Here is a 22,047-nt window from a genome sequence, read left to right as displayed (position 1 = left end):
GAGGGAGGAGGAGGACAAGGGAGGAGGAGGAGGCAAAGGGAGGATGAGGAGGGAGGAGGAGGAGGAGGAGGAGGAGGAGGAGGAGGAGGAGGAGGAGGAGGAGGAGGAGGAGGAGGAGGGAGGAGGAGGAGGAGGAGGAGGAGGAGGGAGGAGGAGGAGGGAGGAGGAGGAGGAGGGAGGAGGAGGAGGGAGGAGGAGGAGGGAGGAGGAGGAGGGAGGAGGAGGAGGGAGGAGGAGGGAGGAGGAGGGAGGAAGAGGAGGGAGGAGGAGGAGGGAGGAGGAGGAGGGAGGAGGAGGAGGAGGGAGGAGGAGGAGGGGGAGGGAGGAGGAGGGAGGGGGAGGGAGGAGGAGGGAGGAGGAGGGAGGAGGAGGGAGGAGGAGGGAGGAGGAGGGAGGAGGAGGGAGGAAGAGGGAGGAGGAGGGAAAAAAATACGTAATAATAATAAAATAATAAGTTCCCTTGAAGCATGAAAAACGAAGTCCACCCTGACAGTGACAAGATTAGTTGAGATAACATCTGATAAGAGCTGACGTTTGATGAGCATACACAAGGGTGGGGGAGGGTACAGCTGATAAGAAAAGATTATAGGTGATGTTTGATGAGAATCACCCTCCTTTGTTTTTGCTGGTACACAAACATGTCTGTCTATTTGTCTGTCTGTCAAGCTCCCTGTCTATCTGTCTATCCGTCTAGCTCTCTGTCTCAGAGAGAGCCACAAGACTGCGTCATCACCTTCACTCACATCTTCAAGTAGAGTATAGCACTTTGTCTGGATTTTTTGGGTTATCCTAGGTAATTTACACTATGTATATGTGTATTTATGTGTACCTCTGAGACAGAGATAGACAGACAGACAGAAAGAGATAGACAAAGACAGATAGACAGGGATAGACAGAGAAAGAGAGACAAAGACAGAGAAACAGAGACAAAGACAGAGATAGACAGATACAGACAGACAAACAGGCCGCCAGCAGCCGGCCAGCCAAACAGCTGGCCACTATGCAGCTGGCCAGCCAGCTAGCCAGTCAGCTAGCCAGCCAATCAGTCAGCCAGTCATCCAGCCAGGTAGCCAGCCAGCCAAAATTGTTTCGCTTGACTTAGGACATAGATTATAAGACATTCTGAAAGGGTGTTGCACAAATATTGCACATGGGTTATTATCGAGGTTTTTTGATATTTCCTCGACCACTTGTGGCCACATCCACCTCAAAGCCAATAAACTCAGGGTCAAAATCACTTTCCTCTTAAAATGGGAGTGTTAATACTACATGACATCAGTGAATCCCAGGTGTTTGCTGTGCTGTTTGCTCTAGCTGGTGCTCATTTTAACTGGTGCTCCCACAAGGTATTAAGTGGTCCCATTCTATGCTGACAAGGCATCTCAGGCCAATCGTGCCAAATTTGAAGGCAGGAGAAATAAAACGTATATATACGTTTGGGGCAATAGCGGTAAAAATGCATATATACGTTTGGACCGTGTACGGGTTAATGAAAGTGCCCTTCTTCTACGCACTGATATTCCGCACCATCAGCTATTTGTTCGTACTTCGCTGCATTACACAGCAGCTTGTATCCACTTGCATAGGTGGTATACACTCTGTTCTTTGTATCTCTCTCCTTCTCGAGCATTATCTATCCGAGATGTTGCCTTTCTTCTTTCGTCCTTACTGCCACCACTTCTGTTACTTGGCGATTTTAACCCCTTCAGGGTCCAAGGCCAAAATCTGAAGTGGTGCTCCAGTGTCCAAGAAATTTTGAAAAAAAAAAAAAAAAAAATATTTCTTACAGAATTAAAGAGCATATTTTTGTGAATGTAATAAGACAAAAAAAAAAATTCTGATCAGTACTTACCGAGATACAGTGCCAAAAAGATTGTCAAAAATGATGTGGTGGCGGCAACATCGACAAATTCCACATACGCGCATTACATTATTTTGCGGTTTTTATTGTTTTTTCTTTTCTTTTCCAATTTTTTTCTATTCCTACTAACATTTGGGGCCTGAGAGACCAATACTGTATATAATGTATATATATAAACTCACTGTATTGAACACAATAACCGCACTAAAGTTATTATCATATTATTGTTTACCACTGTTGTTTATTACAATAAACATGCACAAATCTTGTATAATACTAATGTTCTATCATATATTTACATATTTACAATCACTGGACATGGTTTTAGAACTGCTGGAGCTTGTGGAACTCCTTGAAACAAGGCACCATGCACAGAGGCACCTTACATTCCTCACACATAAACCGAGTGTCTTTGCGTCTTTGTTGCCGTCGTTTTGTTTGTGCACAGACGATGCATCTCTTCTGAGCAAATTTCTTCTGAGTTGAAGGAAGTTGTATTATGAAATGATCACCTTCCCTCCTCAAACGCTTGGGTATATCCTGAGGAATTCGAGGACCATGTTGTATAGCAGGTGTTGTTACCTGGTACTTCATTATGAGTTGTCTGACAACAGACAAACAAAATTCACCATACGGTGGTCTGTTGCCAGTCTTTATTTGGTACATATTATATGCATTGAGCATTGAAATGTCCATGAGAAGGAAGAAAAGTTTCATGTACCACTAGTAACTCAGTGTATAATCAATCACTGTCACTGGTTTTCGAATACGTTCATTAGTCACTCGATCAACTTTGCCACTGTCTTGCATTTCATTACGGTGAATGGTTGTCAACAATGTGACATCTCGTTTGTCATGCCACCGTAATGTCATGATGTCATTGGCAGTAAACACCTGCACGTCATCACCACGAGCACCTGCGTTGAGCCTGGGCATATGTTTACGATTAGAACGCACTGTGCCACACACATCTGTCTTGTTCACTCGCATGAAATCACTGAGTAATGGGCTTGTGTACCAGTTATTGGTATATAATGTATGCCCCTTACCAAGATAAGGTGCCATCATGTTTCTCACTACGTCACCTGAGATACCCAATAACATCTTGGTATCTTTCAATGTTTTACTACCCGTGTATACAACAATATCCAACACCAGGCCACTGTCACAATCACAGAGTACAAACAGTTTTATACCAAAGCGTTTCCTCTTGCTCGGTATATACTGCTTGAATGACAGTCTACCTTTGAACAAAATCAAAGACTCGTCAATTACAAGATTCTTGAATGGATAAAAGTATATGCTGAACTTTTGTTTGAGATACATGAAAACATTTCTAATCTTGTATAACCTGTCACTTCTGTCAGGCCTGGTTTTGTCAGAGAAGTGCAACATACGTAAGAGTAAGATAAACCTGTTCACTGGTATGATTTCACTGAAGACCGGGGTAGAAATTAGCCGATCTGTGGACCAGTATGCTTTTATATTATGCTTATAGACGTGAGGCATAAGCATTATTGTTGCAAAAAGCAAATACATTTCTGCAACAGTCGTCTCTTTCCACCTGTGTAGTCTTGACTGTGGTGATAAGATCGTATTTGCCATGGCATGGGTCAGTGGGCCTGTTGCAGTGTTCCTTTTTTATGTTCTTATTACTATTGTTCCATAATATATATACATATGTACAGTCACTGAACACGTTCCTAGAACTGCTGCAGCTTGTGGAACTCTTTGAAACATGGGTATATGCAGAGTGGCACTTGACACTCCTCACACATAAAACGAGTGTCTCTGCGTGTTTGTGGGCGTTTTGTGGTATGTGTACATACATAACACCTCTTCTGAGCATTTTTCTTGGAAGTAGTAGGAGGCAGCTGTATGGGGTAGTGATCACCAGGCCTCAAACGAGATGGCGTGTGTTGATAATTTCGTGGGCGCTGGTCTATTGCAGGTATTGCTCCTTGGTACTTTGCAATTATTTGTCTGATTACTGACAAACAAAATTCACCATATTTTGGTGTTTTGTTGGTCCTCAACTTATATATATTATAAGCATTTAGCATGGAGATATCAACAAGATGGAAAAAAAGTTTTATATACCACTTATAACTCTTGCGTATACAATCAGCAAACCCAATCTGCATGTCACATTTGTCCACTAAGCGCATATTGAGGTTGTAGTCCATGACAGCTGCAGGCTTTAGAATGGGTTCATTGGTCTCTGTTGTGCCTGCCACTGTGTGCCATTTCGTTTCAGTGAACTGATGTCAACAATGTGACATCACGTTTGTCATGCCACCGAAATGCCATGATATCACTGGCAACAAAGGCTTGCACCTCACCTCTGTGAGTGCCAGCATTGAACCTTGGCATATGTTTACGATTACCACGTGCAAGAATGGTATATAATACCGACAAGATGAATTTCACGATTACCACGCACTGTGCCACACACATCTGTCAAGTTCACTCGCAAGAAATCACTGAGTAAGGGGCTTGTGTACCAGTTATCAGTAAATAACATATGCCCCTTACAAAGATATGGTTCCATCATTGTTCTAACCACATCACAAGAGATACCCAATAACTTCATGGTATCTCTCAAAGTATTACTGCCAGTGTACACAATGATATCCAAAACTAGACCACTTCTGCAATCACACAGTACAAATAACTTTATACCAAAGCGTTTCCTCTTGCTTGGTATATACTCCTTGAATGAGAGTCTTCCTTTGAACAAAATCAGACTCATCAATAACAAGCTTCCTGAAGGGATAAAAATACATGCAGCACTTTTGTTTCATGTACATAAACACATTTCTGTCACTTCTGTCAGGCCTGGTTTTGTCTGAAAAGTGTAACATACGTAACAGAATCAAGAAACGATTGACACCTATAATGTCACTAAAACCTGGAGTTGAAATCAGGCGTTCTGTTGCCCAGTATGTGGCAACAGTGTGCTCATACACATGTGGCATAAGCATTATTGTGGCAAAAAACAGGTACATCTCTGCCACAGTTGTCTCCTTCCACTGGTGTAGCCGTGATCTTGGCGAGAGAATTGTATTTGCCATGGTGTATTCATAGTATGTGTTGGTTTCCCTGGCAATGATGTCCATCAGGGGTTCATCGAAGAATAACTCAAAGCATTCCAGTTCACTAGCATTGTTCCCAAGTGGACATGATAGCTTTATTCCACTTTGTGTTTCATCAAAGTCATGGGGACTGGGAACAAGCTCATCACCTTCCTGCCAATCCCAGATGCGGTCTGCTGGTGGGTTCTGGATATTGTAACGTGGTTGTGGTTGTGCAGGTTGTGGTTGTGCAGGTTGTGGTTATGTAGGTTGTGGGAGTGTGGGGTTGGGTGAAGCTGGTTGTTGTTGTGCAGAGTCAGCAACGCGGGTAGTAGTGTGGCCCGCTGCTGGTGCCACATGGGTCGTGCCACCATCACTATCACCATCACTGCCTGCTGCCTCACTCACATCATTCATACCCATCGTAACAATATCGTCATCTTCACTAACAGGTCATGGTGTAGGGCCACGGAATGTGCTCCCAGAGTTTCTCCTTCCCCTTGGAACAGCATATGAAACACTACCAGACCGCATGCTACATCATACATACTGCCACTTCACTGGGGAATATTCACCCTCACTGTCACAACTAGAACTGCTTTCAATAACCTTGAAATCACTATCACTATCACATTCACTGCTAACATCTGGGTCTTGTACATGACCAAATAGTTTCCTCTTTCATCCTGGTACAGGTGAACATGAACAAGCCGGCCCAGCACCAGAGGTGGATGGTTGTGGGTCATCTGGGTTTTCATCACTAATTACGTCATCCTGGGCACTTTTTTTGGTTACACTCACTTGAAAACCCTGGAATTCACTGTCACTGACACTTTCATCGCTGTTAGAGCTATCACTTGGGAACAAAAGACCTCCAATCCGCCGAGGAGTGAGGTACTTCTTACCACGAGGCATGGTGAAAATGGACTACCAAGATGGCGTTCCCACAATGCACTGCTGAGTCCCAGATTTTTTTCAGAGGGTGCACACCCACCACTGAGACCCATTCTCTCTCATGTAGGCCTACCAGGCCTTTCCCGCTTGATTTGAAGCTGCTAGAATCTATGCGTATAAATATGTAAGAAACAGTGGCGTGTAAGACGTATATATACGGCGTAAACAGTCAAAGGGTAAAGATTTCCCTGAAGAGAGACAAGGCTCTGTCACTGAACCTGTTGCAGATGTAGCTTGTTTCAGCTTGGTCAGGGTGATATTTCTCAGCAAAACCTTGCACCCAAGTCCACACTGCACAAATCTCCTTAACCTTTTCAGGGTCCAAGGCCAAAATCTGAAGTGGTGCCCCAGTGTCCAGGAAATTACAAAAAAAAAAAAAAAAAAAAAAAAAAAAAAAAAAAAAAAAAAAAAAAAAAAAAAAAAAAAAACTTACAGAATTAAAGATAACATTTTTGTGAAGGTAATAAAACAAAAAAAAATTCTGATCAGTACTTACTGAGATACAGCGGCGGGAAGTTGACCCAAAATGACCAGGTGGCAGCAACATCAGTGATTTCCGCAAAATCCCATTTTTTTATTTTACGTTTTTTATACTTTTTTCTTTTCTTTTCTAATTTTTTCTTTTCTAATAACATTTGTGGCTTGTGAGACCAGTATAATGTATATTGTATAAATGTACACTCATTGTATTCAACACAATAACTGCACTAATTTGTTTATCATTATATTGCTTACAAAACTTGTTTACAAGTTTATTGTAAACAAAATGATGAAAATATTAGTGCGGTTATTGTGCTGAATACAACGGTACCATATAGTACCATATGGTACAATGGTGCCATAGGGTGCAATGGTACCATATGGTACAATGGCACCATATGATACAATGGTACCATATGGTATATGGTACAATGGCACATGATACAATGGTACCATATGGTACAATGGCACCATTTGGTACAATGGTACCATATGATACAATGGTACCATATGGTGCAATGGTACCATATGGTACATTGTACCATACAGTACAATGATACCATATGGTTCATTGTACCATATGGTACAATGAACCATATGGTACCATTTGTTTACAATAGTTGTTTACAACAAAAATATGCAAATATGTTGTATATTAGTAATGTTCTATTATATATTTACAAGTGTACAGGAACTTGACATGGTCCTTGAGGTGGATGACAAAGCAGTTTGTCTGGGAAACTGTGGAGTCAGTAGCAAACTTGCTTCTCCACTCACTCAGTCTTGGCTGGTGTCTCATGCCACCAACATCTATTGACCATATGGTACATGGTATCATATGTTACAGGGTACCATATGGTACATTGTACTATATGGTATAGGGTACCATGCAGTACAGGATAGCATATGGTACAGGGTACCATATGGCACAGGGTACCATATGGTACAGGGTACCATACAGTACAGGACACCATATGGTACAGATACAGGAATAACTATGGAAATAACTCACCCTGACTTTTTTGGGTTATCCTAGGATTTTATACCTATGCTGCTATGTATGATAATCTATGTAATTGTATTTCTGTACACCTGAATAAACTTACTCAAGTGCATGTGGCATCATAAGTAAGTTTATTTAGGTATACACAAATAAAGTTACATAGAATATCATACTTAGCAGCATATGTTTGGAGAACCTAGGATAACCCAAAAAAGTCAGACAGACTTATTTCCATTAGGGTCCCTGTACCCTGTACCATATGGTATAATGTACCATATGGTACAATGTACTATATGGTACTTTGTACCATATGATACCATTGTATGACATGGCACCATTGTACCATATGGTACCATTGTACCATATGGCACAATGGTACCATATGGTTCAAAACCATAGAAGTCATCTTCAGCTCCACTTCCATCAGTCTTAGAACTGTATGTGAAGAGGAGAGTCAGAATTCGCCTGGAGAGTGAGTGGGGAGTGAGAGCTTCCTTGCCGCCAGGCACGATGAACAAAGCTACTTTGCCGGCGTTCCCACAATGCCATGCAGGCTTCCAGATTTTTTCTATAGTGTGCACACTGACCACCCAGACCCATTCTCTCAGATGTAGGCCTACCAGCCTTCTCGTGCTAAATTTGACGCCGCTAGAATTTTGGTGTAGATCTACGGTTTGGACCCTGAACGTAAAGCCGTAGATCTACGGGACGGACCCTGAAAGGGTTAAGCTCTGAAGAAGGCACCTCCTTCACTCAGTCTTCCTCCTCCTCTGAAGCAAGTTCCTCAGCTGTGATCTGTTGCTGTTCCAGATGAAACTCTTGCAGCTTTTCAGTGGTTAGCTCTTCCCTGTGGTCCTCCACCAACTCTTCCACATCCTCACTACTAACCTCCAACCCCATGGACTTGCCCAGAGATACAATGGATTCCACAACAGGCATAGGGTTCTCAGAGTCAGCCACAAACCTTTCAGAATCCCTCTCTTGGACACATTTTGGCCACAATTTTTTTCCAAGAAGAGTTCAAAGTCCTGGAAGTCATTCTCTCCCAAGCCTTACCTATAAGGCTTATGCAATGGAAGATATTGAAGTGATTCCTCCAGAACTCTCTTAGGGTCAAATCTGTGTCCGAGGTCACTTGAAAGCATCTTTGAAGCACTGCTTTGGTGTACAGTTTTTTGAAGTTAAAAATGACCTGCTGGTCCATGGGCTGGATGAGAGGAGTGGTGTTTGGAGGGAAGAACTTCACTGTGATGAAACGGAATTCCACAGACAATAGGTCTACCAAGTTCGGAGAATGAGCAGGAGCATTGTCCAGTACCAGGAGACACTCGAGTGGCAATTTATGTTCCAGGAGGTATTTTTTCACACTCGGGCCAAACACATCATTCACCCACTCATTGAATGAGTGATACACCAGTTATGGCTTCACTTCGAAATCCCCACTATCATTAGCAGAGAACAAGAGTAGGCCTGTCTTTCATAGGCTTGTGTCCAGGCAGTGCCTTTTCCTCCTGTGTGATGTAAGTCCTCTTTGGCATTTTCTTCTAAAATGCCTGTTTTGTCACAACTGAACACTTGTTGGGGGAAGAATCCTTTAGCCTCTACATACCCCATGAAATCTTGCACAAATTTTTCAGCCACACATTTATCAGAACTTGCAGCCTCTCCATGCCTTCTTACTACACTGTGCATGCCACTATGCTTCTTAAATCTCTCAAACCAGCCTTTGCTGGCCCTAGATTCACTAACAGCAGCACTTGTTCCAGGAATTTTATTTAAAAGATTTGTATACAACTGCTTTGCCTTCTCACAAATCACTGACTCCAGAACACTATCTCCTGCTAATTGTTTTTCCCTGATCCACAACAATAATAACTTTTCCATATTTTCCATTATTGGTGACCTTTGTTTTGTCATCACAATTACTCCTTTCGCGACATCAGCTTCCTTGATTTGTTCTTTCTTTGCCAGGGTGGAAGTGATGGTAGATTTGTTTTCCCATACAGCCTGGCAAGTTCCAACCCTCACATTTTTTTTTTTATTATCACACTAGCCGATTCCCACCAAGGCAGGGTGGCCCGAAAAAGAAAAACTTTCACCATCATTCACTCCATCACTGTCTTGCCAGAAGGGTGCTTTGCACTACAGTTTTTAAACTGCAACATTAACACCCCTCCTTCAGAGTGCAGGCACTGTACTTCCCATCTCCAGGACTCAAGTCCGGCCTGCCGGTTTCCCTGAACCCCTTCATAAATGTTACTTTGCTCACACTCCAACAGCACGTCAAGTATTAAAAACCATTTGTCTCCATTCACTCCTATCAAACACGCTCACGCATGCCTGCTGGAAGTCCAAGCCCCTCGCACACAAAACCTCCTTTACCCCCTCCCTCCAACCTTTCCTAGGCCGACCCCTACCCCGCCTTCCTTCCACTACAGACTGATACACTCTTGAAGTCATTCTGTTTCGCTCCATTCTCTCTACATGTCCGAACCACCTCAACAACCCTTCCTCAGCCCTCTGGACAACAGTTTTGGTAATCCCGCACCTCCTCCTAACTTCCAAACTACGAATTCTCTGCATTATATTCACACCACACATTGCCCTCAGACATGACATCTCCACTGCCTCCAGCCTTCTCCTCGCTGCAACATTCATCACCCATGCTTCACACCCATATAAGAGCGTTGGTAAAACTATACTCTCATACATTCCCCTCTTTGCCTCCAAGGACAAAGTTCTTTGTCTCCACAGACTCCTAAGTGCACCACTCACCCTTTTCCCCTCATCAATTCTATGATTCACCTCATCTTTCATAGACCCATCCGCTGACACATCCACTCCCAAATATCTGAATACATTCACCTCCTCCATACTCTCTCCCTCCAATCTGATATCCAGTCTTTCATCACCTAATCTTTTTGTTATCCTCATAACCTTACTCTTTCCTGTATTCACCTTTAATTTTCTTCTTTTGCACACCCTACCAAATTCATCCACCAATCTCTGCAACTTCTCTTCAGAATCTCCCAAGAGCACAGTGTCATCAGCAAAGAGCAACTGTGACAACTCCCACTTTATGTGTGATTCTTTATCTTTTAACTCCACGCCTCTTGCCAAGACCCTCGCATTCACTTCTCTTACAACCCCATCTATAAATATATTAAACAACCACGGTGACATCACACATCCTTGTCTAAGGCCTACTTTTACTGGGAAATAATTTCCCTCTTTCCTACATTCTCTAACTTGAGCCTCACTATCCTCGTAAAAACTCTTCACTGCTTTCAGTAACCTACCTCCTACACCATACACCTGCAACATCTGCCACATTGCCCCCCTATCCACCCTGTCATACGCCTTTTCCAAATCCATAAATGCCACAAAGACCTCTTTAGCCTTATCTAAATACTGTTCACTTATATGTTTCACTGTAAACACCTGGTCCACACACCCCCTACCTTTCCTAAAGCCTCCTTGTTCATCTGCTATCCTATTCTCCGTCTTACTCTTAATTCTTTCAATAATAACTCTACCATACACTTTACCAGGTATACTCAACAGACTTATCCCCCTATAATTTTTGCACTCTCTTTTATTCCCTTTGCCTTTATACAAAGGAACTATGCATGCTCTCTGCCAATCCCTAGGTACCTTACCCTCTTCCTTACATTTATTAAATAATTGCACCAACCACTCCAAAACTATATCCCCACCTGCTTTTAACATTTCTATCTTTATCCCATCAATCCCGGCTGCCTTACCCCCTTTCATTTTACCTACTGCCTCACGAACTTCCTCCACACTCACAACTGGCTCTTCCTCACTCCTGCAAGATGTTATTCCTCCTTGCCCTATACACGAAATCACAGCTTCCCTATCTTCATCAACATTTAACAATTCCTCAAAATATTCCCTCCATCTTCCCAATACCTCTAACTCTCCATTTAATAACTCTCCTCTCCTATTTTTAACTGACAAATCCATTTGTTCTCTAGGCTTCCTTAACTTGTTAATCTCACTCCAAAACTTTTTCTTATTTTCAACAAAATTTGTTGATAACATCTCACCCACTCTCTCATTTGCTCTCTTTTTACATTGCTTCACCACTCTCTTAACCTCTCTCTTTTTCTCCATATACTCTTCCCTCCTTGCATCACTTCTACTTTGTAAAAACTTCTCATATGCTAACTCTTTCTCCCTTACTACTCTCTTTACATCATCATTCCACCAATCGCTCCTCTTCCCTCCTGCACCCACTTTCCTGTAACCACAAACTTCTGCTGAACACTCTAACGCTACATTTTTAAACCTACCCCATACCTCTTCGACCCCATTGCCTATTCTCTCATTTGCCCATCTATCCTCCAATAGCTGTTTATATCTTACCCTAACTGCCTCCTCTTTTAGTTTATAAACCTTCACCTCTCTCTTCCCTGATGCTTCTATTCTCCTTGTATCCCATCTACCTTTTACTCTCAGTGTAGCTACAACTAGAAAGTGATCTGATATATCTGTGGCCCCTCTATAAACATGTACGTCCTGAAGTCTACTCAACAGTCTTTTATCTACCAATACATAATCCAACAAACTACTGTCATTTCACCCTACATCATATCTTGTATACTTATTTATCCTCTTTTTCTTAAAATATGTATTACCTATAACTAAACCCCTTTCTATACAAAGTTCAATCAAAGGGCTCCCATTATCATTTACACCTGGCACCCCAAACTTACCTACCACACCCTCTCTAAAAGTTTCTCCTACTTTAGCATTCAGGTCCCCTACCACAATTACTCTCTCACTTGGTTCAAAGGCTCCTATACATTCACTTAACATCTCCCAAAATCTCTCACTTTCCTCTACATTCCTCTCTTCTCCAGGTGCATACACGCTTATTATGACCCACTTTTCGCATCCAACCTTTACTTTAATCCACATAATTCTTGAATTTACACATTCATATTCTCTTTTCTCCTTCCATAACTGATCATTTAACATTACTGCTACCCCTTCCTTTGCTCTAACTCTCTCAGATACTCCAGATTTAATCCCATTTATTTCCCCCCACTGAAACTCCCCTACCCCCTTCAGCTTTGTTTCGCTTAGGGCCAGGACATCCAACTTCTTTTCATTCATAACATCAGCAATCCCATGCTTACTTATTTCGCAGTTGCACTTAATAAATAACAAGGAAAAACACTGATTTATAGTGAAATGTTTGGATGAATGAGCAGGAGCTTCCTCACCCGGCCAGCGACACAGCTACACTGACTCAGGAACGTGTGAGTGTCGCTGACCAATAAGCGTCCAATATGGCCGATAAGCAAAATGGCCAATAATTGGAAGCCAAAAAACCAGCCGATAAGCGAGTTGGCCGATAAGCGGAACGGCCGATAACCGAGGGTTCACTGTATATATACATATATTTATTTATTTATTTATTTTTAACCCACCGGCCATATCCCACTGAGGCAGGGTAACTCAAAAAAAGAAACACTTTCACCATCATTCACACAATCACTGTCTTTGCAGATGCGCCCAGATACGACAGTTTAGACGTCACTCCAAACAGCCAATATCTCAAACCCCTCCTTTAAAATGCAGGCATTGTACTTTCCACCTCCAGGACTCAAGTCCTGCTAACCAGTTTTCTTGACTCCCTTCACAAAACATTACTCTGCTCACACTCCAACAGCTCGTCAGGTCCCAAAAACCATTTGACTTCATTCACCCCTCTCTAACACGCTCACACATGATTCTGCATGCCCAATCCCTTGCACACAAAACCTCTTTTACCTCCTCCCTCCATCCTTTCTTATGATGACCCCTACCCCGTGTACTCTCCTCTACTGATTTATGCACCCTCCAAGTGATCCTCTTTTGTTCCATCCTCTCGAAATGACTAAACAACCTCAACATTCCCTCTTCATTCTTATTATCATGGGGTGCACTAAACCTGTAGGGATTATACAGTGCCTGTGGGGATGTGGAGGGGGGGAGAAGGGAAGGAAGGAATTCAGCCTCAATTTAGGGAACTGGAGCACAGATCCAATTCCCAAGATCAAGAGTCCCTCATCAGCATCAAGGAAGCTCACTTGAAGAGAATCCCCTTTTCAGCTCTCTTCATAATAATTCTAATAACTCCACACCACCTCCTGATTTCCATACCACAAATTTTCTGCACAATATCTACACCACACATTGCCTTTAGACACGACATCTCCACTGTCTCCAGCCTCCTTCTTACTGCAACATTTACAACTCATGCTTCACACCCATATAACAGTGTTGGTACCACCTTACTCTCATACATTTCCTTCTTGGCCCCATGGATATTGTTTTTTGTCTCCATGGATACCTCAAGGCATCACTCACCTTTTTTCCTTCATCAATTCTATGGCTAACCTTGTCCTTCACAAACATATCTGCTGACAAGTCTATGCCCAAATATCTGAACACTTCTTCCATACTCCTTCCTTCCAATGTGCATACAATTTTCCTTTATCTAACTTGTTTGATACCCTCATCACCTTACTCTTATCTATGTTCACTTTCAACTTTCTTCCTTTACACACCCTCCCAAACTTGTCCACTAACCTTTGAAACTTCTCTTTAGAATCTCCCAAAAGCAAAGTATCATCAGCAAAAAGTGCCTGTCGACTCTGATTTTGTATTTGAATCCCCAAAATTTAATCCCACTCCTCTCCCCAACACCTTAGCATTTACTTCTTTTACAACCCCACCTATAAATATGCTAAACAATCATGGTAACATTACACATCCCTGTCTAATACCTACTTTCACTGGGAAGTAATCTCCCTCTTTCCTATACACCCTAACCTGAGCCTCACTATCCTCGTAAAAGCTCTTTACAGCATTGACTAACTTATTACCTATTCCATACATTGCAACATCTGCCACACTGCTCCCCTATCCACTCTATCATATGCCTTTTCTAAATCCATAAATGCAATGAAAACTTTCTTACCTTTATCTAAATATTGTTTGCTTATATGCTTCAATGTAAACACTTGATCTATACATCCCCTACCCATTCTAAAGCCTCCTTTTTCATCTACAATCCTGCACTCTGTCTTACCTCTAATTCTTTCAATAATAACCCTACCATACACTTTACCTGGGTTGAAGCACCAACATTTAAATAAATTTAGTAGGTTATGGAAGTATGTAAGTATTTGTGTAATATTACTTACCTGGAGTCCTTTAGGCTGTGGATCATGTCGAATTGAAAGTATGATTTCATTGGGTGGATTAAGAAGTGCCATAACAGCCTCTTCATGTGAAGCTCCAGTCATGTCAGTACCATTGACTGCTAAGATACGATCACCCATCCGAAGTTTTCCAGTTTTGTGGGCTGCTCCACCTGCTGTGATCTAAAGAAAAAGAGCTTGAAGACATAAAATAGAAAAGTACTGACAATGGACAATACATTCATCACAAACAAAATATCAAGAGAAATTTGATACGATAGAAATGGAAGCTACGGGACACAGATGACAGTTTAAGATGCTGATGAACCACAGGGACATTAGGAAGTTTTTCAGTCTTAACATGGAAAATAAAGTTTACTAGAGGAAGAAGTGGTAAAGGTAAAGAGCAGACAAAATCACACATAATAGAAAGAATTCAGTAAAGATGGTGGAGAAACATGCAGAGGCTAGGCCAGGCCAGGAACTGTGATCTGACCCCTGCAAACACAACTACACAAACACAAGGAAAGTACACTGACTGATGATTAAAAAGATAAGACCTTAGGAGAATAAAAACGGACGAGAAAAAAATATGCTCCAAAGGGATCTGGACAAATTACAAGAATGATCAGATAAATAACTGCTTGAATTCAAACCTAGCATATGCAGTCATGAAAATTCTGGAAGCAAAACCACCAATGTGTAAATTGGCCCAAATCACTAACTTTGCACCTGCATAATTCCTTGAATTTTCCATCAGATTTTGTATTTTTGGTATGATTACCTTCAGAAAATGATTCTCTACCATTTCAAATTTTTTTTTAAATACTGACACAGAGAGCACTTTTAATTTCACGGCTTCCAATAGTGAAGAGGTTAAAGACACTGATGAGCCACAGGGATGTCAGGAAATGTATTTCTTTAGTCTCAGGGTGGTTGGAAACTGAAATGATCTCTGTGAAGAAGCTGTGGAGGCAGGCTCCATACAGTTTTAAGAGCAGGTACAATAGGGCCCACGAGGCTAGGAAGGAGCAAATCTTGCAAGCATGAAGTGAAGAGGTAGGGAGAGGAGCTTCATGTATAGGTGAGTACACATACATGTACACACACACATACACACACACACACACGCACACACACGCACACACACGCACACACGCACACATGCGCACACGCGCACACACACGTGTACACACAGGTGCATACACACGTCCATACACACATGCGCACACACGTGCACACAGACGCGCACACAAAATATTAGCAGTGAAGGAGAATATGTACAAAAAACTTACTTTTGATATGTATATTCCTGGGTCCTCTGGTGAGATGCCAAATGGAACACAGAAATGGTCTGATCCTCCAATAATACTTAATCCTAATGGTCCTCCATCTTTATATAATGAAACTTCCTGAAAGAGAGAGATAAAGGCATGAAACATAGCAAATAAAAAAATTCTTAATAGCCACAATTTACAAAGGTGGCAATAATCAATTAAAAATAGAATGCATTAGCATTTTATTATAAACAATTGAGGACAACATGAACAGGAGTCTCTCGCCTCTTTCAAGTTCTCAGTCAATACAGGGGCTCAGAGATGTGGAGAAGTAAGCTGCTCAACTTATTAATATAGAACTCTGTAAAGCAGCATGTTAAAATAAAAATGAACTGACAAGGCTGAATCTTGGTTTCATCCCCAAGGCAGATAAAGAGAAGACAGAATATGGAATTTGAACTGGGAAAGTAAATACTGTTTTGATGATCTACTACTACGTGAATAAAAATAAGGAAAAAAAAGAAGAAATTGGAGAACTGACAAAGCTAGTGTATAGAGAAAGAAACAAATTTTAAGTCTTGATTAAAGTGGGTTGATAAATTTAGAGGATACTTTACCTAAATGCTAAAGTGAGAGAAACTGCTGCATAGGGCTTAGTAGGTTAAGTTTAGAGTGCCAGGGGTAAATGATAATGGGGGCTTTTAATTGAGCTATGTATAGAAATAGGTTTGGAACAGGTAATATGCATTTGAAGAAAAAAAGGATAAATTAGTATGATATACTGTACAGGGTGTGATGATAGCAGTTTGTTAGGATATTTATGAGTAGATAAAAGGCTGTTAGGTAGACTTCTGGATGAGCATGTTTTTAGAGAGGTCACACATATTAAACCATTATTTAATGGCAGATACAGAGAAAGTTAGAGGAAGATGGATACAAGGAGAATGTTATTGATAGGTCAGTGAGAGGTGAATGTTTATAAATTTTAGGAAGAGACAGTTAGGGCAAAGTATAAACAACTATTAGGAGGATGGGCTAGAGAGAAAAAGTATGGAGGAGGAGATAGAAAAGGTATGAGGGTACATTCAGGAATGCAGTGTTTGAGTGCACAGCAGAATTTTGTGGGTAAAGGAGGGTGGGTACAAAAGGAAAGAGGAGCAATTGGTGAAATGACAAGCCAAAGAGAATGGTAAGAGAGAAAATGTTGGCATTTGAAAGGTTTTTATAATGTAGAAGTAATATACTGAGAAAGGAGTATATGGAGAGCAAAACAGAGGATAAAAGAGTGGTGAGGGAGTGCAAAAGGAGAGGTAATGAAAGAGTGTGAGAGGTTTCATGAACAAATTTGACTGAGAACAAAAAAGTTTTGGAGTGAGGTCAATAAGCTGAAAAAGCCAAGGAAATAAATTAATTAAACATTTAAAAACAAAAGAAGGGAGCCAGTAAATGAGGTGGAGGTGCTGGGATGATGGAAGAAATATTCTGAGGAATTGTTGCAATGTTGATGAAGTGAGGGAAGTAGTGTTTTCTTGCATTAAGCAGGGAGGTGTAACAAATTTTGGGAGATAGAGCCAGATGTAAGTTGGGGAGGAGGTGCATGAGACAGTTGTTAGAATGAAAGGGGCTACAACAGTTGGGATAGATGAGATTAAGACTAAAATGTTAAAAGCAGGTGGGGATGTAGTTTTTGAACAAATGATACATTTGTTCAAAATACAGATGAAACAGGAAAGGTATCTAGAGATTAGCTGAGAGAATGTATGATTCCTTTGTATAAGGGAAAAGGGGATAAAAATTATTTTAAGACTAATAGGGGAATAAGCTGGTTGAGCATACCAGGTAAAGTGAATGGAAGGGTTACTTAAAGAATTATGGGTAAGACAGAGTAGGACTGGAGAGCAACAAGGAGGAAGATTAGGGGGATGTATATATCAAGTGCTTACACTGAACACTTAAATGAACAATACTTGGATAAAGGTAAGGCACTTTTCATTGCATTTATGGATTTAGAAAAGGCATATGACAAGGCAGATTGGGAAGCAATGTGGCATATGTTGCAGATGGAATAGGTGGTAGGCAACTTAAAGCAGTAAACATTTTTATGTGGATAGCAAGGTCCAGGTTAGTGTATGAAGGAGAGAGGGAGATTATTTTCCAATAAAAGTAGGCATTAGACAAGGATGTGTGATGTCACTACAGTTGTTAACCTATATATCTATGCAGATGTGAAAAGTGAATGCTGGGGTGTTATGGAGAGGTGTCTGATTGATAAGTTTATTTTAGGAGATTCGGAAGAGAAGTTACAAACTTTGGTACATGTATTTGGGAGGGTAAATAAAAGAAGGAAATTAAAAGAAAACCTAGGAAAGAGCAAGATGACAAATATCAAGAAATATAGGCAATGAGAGTCTGGATATTAGAGTGGAGGGAGGGAGCATAGAGGAAGTAAATAAGTTTATATAACTGGGAGTTGACTTACTGTAAGATGGTTCTACTAGAGATGAGGTAAACAATAGAAATGATGAAGGTAAAAAAGTGGGTGGTGCATAGAGGCATATGTGGTGACAATGAACCTTATCCATGGAGGCAAAGAGGGGGAATTTACCAGAGCATAGTGATACCAATGATATTGTATGGGTGTGAAGCATACATTTTGACGGTTGCAGCAAGGAGGCTGGAGGCAGTGGAGCTGTCATGTATGAGGGCAATGTGCAATGCGAATATTATGCAGAGAACTCAAGAGTTTAGAGAACAGGTGTGGAATTACCAAAAGTATTATTCAGAGGGCTGAGGAGCAGTTGTTGTGGTGGTTTGGATATTTAGAGAGGATAGAGAAAAATAGAATGACTAGGAGAGCATAAAATTCTAGGGTGGAGGGAAGGAGGGGTTGGAGTCAACTTAGGAGATTGGAGGGAAGGGGTACAGGAAGTTTTGTGTTATGGGCTTGGATGTCTAACAGGCTTAAGCAAGCATGTTACATAGGAGTGGAGGCAAGTGATTTTTATGATTTGACGTGCTGTTGGAGAGTAAGCAAGGTAACATTCATGAGTGGATTCAAGGCAACTGGTTAGCTGGACCAGTCCTGGAGGTGGGAAGTAGTGACTGTTCAAAGGTTCACGTGATTTGTGATGTTAGTGCCCTTCTGGCAGGACAGTAAATAAATATGTGACAGTGAAAGTGTTCTCTTCTTTGTTAGGCCACCCTGCCTTGGTGGGAGACGGACAATGTGTTTAAAAAAAAAAAAAGTGCAAGGAAATAACAGAAAAAGTTTGTACAGACAAACCTGCTGGGGAGTAGATAAGATACTAGGGAAAACCCATGACTCAATCTTCAATGTAAGGAGGCTAAAATACAGAAACACATGAGCATGGATAAGGTATATATCAAACCCAATGCCAAAGAACATGAAAGTAGAAGCCAGAAGTGATTACCTTCAGATGAACTATCTAAAATGGACATTGTATTCAAGGCATAGACAGAGCCAAAGCTTCTTCACAGCCACATCAGAAGAAAAATGACAACCATGTGATAACACTGAGGGGAAGGAGGTGGGAGGAAAAATGAGAAATGCCTGAGGCAATGAGAGAGGTATGCAATGAGCTCAAGAGAAGATTTCATAAGTGTTTTCAAATGAGCAAGAGCCAGTATCTGACAGAATAGAGAACAAATCAAATTAAATTACCACACATTGAGAAAAACTAACAAGAACACGAGGAGACTTATGAAAATGGAGACATCAAATGTATCAAGAAGAGACTGTAGCATCACCATGAAATGAACAGAAGAATATTAAGAGCTGAAATGCCACACAAGTCATTTACAAAAACTCATTAACAAATCATTAATGATGTGTGAAGTCCCAGATGACTGGTATATAATAGCAACAGCCTAGTTAACCAAGTATTCAACAAGGAAGTCAGGCCAAAAGACAAATCTTTGAAATGGGACACAGGTATGCCAGAGAATTATTATTATTACAGTATGTATTGTATTTATGTAAAAGCATTAAATCCATAGGAGTCATACAGAACCTGGAGAATGAGTGACAATCAGATGTGAAGCTAAAGAAGTGTGGCTCCAATTCCTTGGATCATGAGCCCTTCACTGACTACAAGGACCCCTTTGAAGGGTGTCACAGGTACAGTAGGGCCCCCGCTTTATGGCATTTCGCCTTACAGCGTTCTGCTAATATGGCGATTTCAAATTATGACCAAAATTTGCTATACGGTGAGCGGTCTTTCAAATACGACGTGCTCCACCTGGTTTGTTTACATTCTAAGTGTGCAGATATCTCTATTATGTCTGTAAAATTTCTAAAAGTTCAAGTGTTTTAAAGTTATTGCATATTTTATATGTACTCTGATAATTATACAGTGGAACCCCGAATATTGGCCGTAATCCATTCCAGAAGGTTGGCCTAAATTCGAAGCAATATTTCCCATAAGAATTAATGTAAATACAATTAATCCGTTCCAGACACCCAAAAATAATAATAATAAAAAAATACATTTCGTAAAGCTTAACTAGTTTTACATACACAAAACAATGACAATTACATATAAATGAACATTTAACCCTTTGAGGGTTTCAGCTGTACTAGTACGGCTTACGACCCAGGGTTTTTGACGTACTAGTACGCCTAAATTCTAGCGCCCTCAAATCTAGTGGGAGAAAGCTGGTAGGCATACATATGAAAGAATGGGTCAGTGTGGTCAGTGTGCGCAGTATAAAAAAAATCCTGCAGCACACAGTGCATAATGAGAAAAAAATAACTTTGACCGTGTTTTTGGAATAAAACAGCGACTTTGAACTGTATTTTCGTATGGTATTTGTTATTGTATTCTAGTTTTCTTGGGCTCATTTTATAGAATGGAGGACATATTACAGAAATTGAGATGATTCTGACTGGTTTTACAATGAAAAGTACCTTGAAATTGAGCTCAAAGTAGCAGAAATGTTCGATTTTTACCAAAGTTCTAAAGTAAACAAATCATGCTAGGCGTCCAATACACGTCAACTGGTGAGTCTAATATTCTTTCACAAGTGCGCTGATATTATTTATACTATTTCTACACTAATGCAGTAGTCTGCATAACAGTAAATCTTCTATTTTTTGTAAGAATAAAAATTGAAAGTGGAAAGCCAAAGAAATATAAGAGGGGCCTGGGGATGTGACTAATGAACAGAGGAAATGTTATTTTAGCGCCAGAAATGTCTTTCTTGTTTATTCTGAACCCTATTTGGAAATTGGCGTCTTTTGAAATTTGTGTGAAATTGGCAAAAGTGCTAAATTCTGACCACTATATTGGATAGTTGAAATCAGTAAATGGGTGGTTTCTTGTACTCATTCAATAGAAAAAATGGAGCTCTAGACTAATAGTTATGATTTCTGTCGACTAGTACACAGGAATTGGCCGAAAATATGGCTCAAAGTGGGCAAAATCGCCGATGTGTAAACATCGTCAAGACCGCTAACTTCGCGAGAGCATAATTCCGTAAGTTTTCCATCAAATTTCATACTTTTGGTGTCATTATGATCGGGAAAAGATTCTTTATCTTTTCACGAGAAAAACTATTTTTTTTTTATGATATTTGGCCAACCCTGAGAACAAGTCTAGTAGAGGGCCTGTCGACCCTGAAAGGGTTAAATCATTATTACATAACTGTATTGAAGACTCTTGTTGGTGTATGGAAGACTGGGAGGAGGGGAGAGGGAGGAGGAGAGGTTATTGTTTGGAAGGGGAATCCCCCTCCATAATGACTTCAAGTATCAAGTCTTTCTCTGGGGTTACTTCCCTTCTCTGTCTTAAATTTTAATGCCACTAGGACCAGCTTAAGAGTCACTGGACCCCTGTTGCACAAAGAAACTGCCCAAAAAGGTCTGTTTTGGGCGCCTCTAAGATTTGCCTGAAATGGGCCATGGTTTGGTCAGTGAACATGTTGCAGATATGGCTTGTTTCAGCTTGGTCAGGGTGATATTTCTCAGTAAAAGCTTGCACCCTACTCCACATTGCACAAATCTCCTTAATCTCTAAAGAAGGAACCTCCTTCCCTCTCTCTTCCTCCTCCTCCTCTGAAGCAAGTTCCTCAGCTGTGGTCTGTTGCTGTTCCTGATGAAGGTGTTGCAGCTCTTCAGTGGTTAGCTCTTCCCTGTGGTCCTCCACCAACTCTTCCACATCTA

The 22,047-nt window shown here is 41.0% G+C and overlaps 1 protein-coding gene across 14 annotated transcripts in view; it reads right to left on the bottom strand.

Annotated features, from left to right (window-relative positions):
• Positions 1 to 22,047, bottom strand: part of LOC128691673 (protein lap4) — an 854,149-nt gene that overhangs the window by 288,594 nt on the left and 543,508 nt on the right. For all 14 annotated transcript variants that reach the window (XM_070088850.1, XM_070088860.1, XM_070088857.1 and 11 more), the window contains 2 exons: positions 15,885 to 16,001; positions 14,593 to 14,772 (listed from right to left, as the gene is read on the bottom strand). In XM_070088850.1, the coding sequence (XP_069944951.1) occupies positions 14,593 to 14,772; positions 15,885 to 16,001 (297 nt within the window). The remainder of the gene's footprint in view (positions 1 to 14,592; positions 14,773 to 15,884; positions 16,002 to 22,047) is intronic.

Source organism: Cherax quadricarinatus, chromosome 26 (genome assembly GCF_038502225.1).
Source record: "Cherax quadricarinatus isolate ZL_2023a chromosome 26, ASM3850222v1, whole genome shotgun sequence".
In the NCBI taxonomy this organism is placed as follows: domain Eukaryota; kingdom Metazoa; phylum Arthropoda; class Malacostraca; order Decapoda; family Parastacidae; genus Cherax; species Cherax quadricarinatus.
Note: the sequence above shows the minus strand (reverse complement) of the source record. Positions and strands in the feature narration are given on the sequence as shown.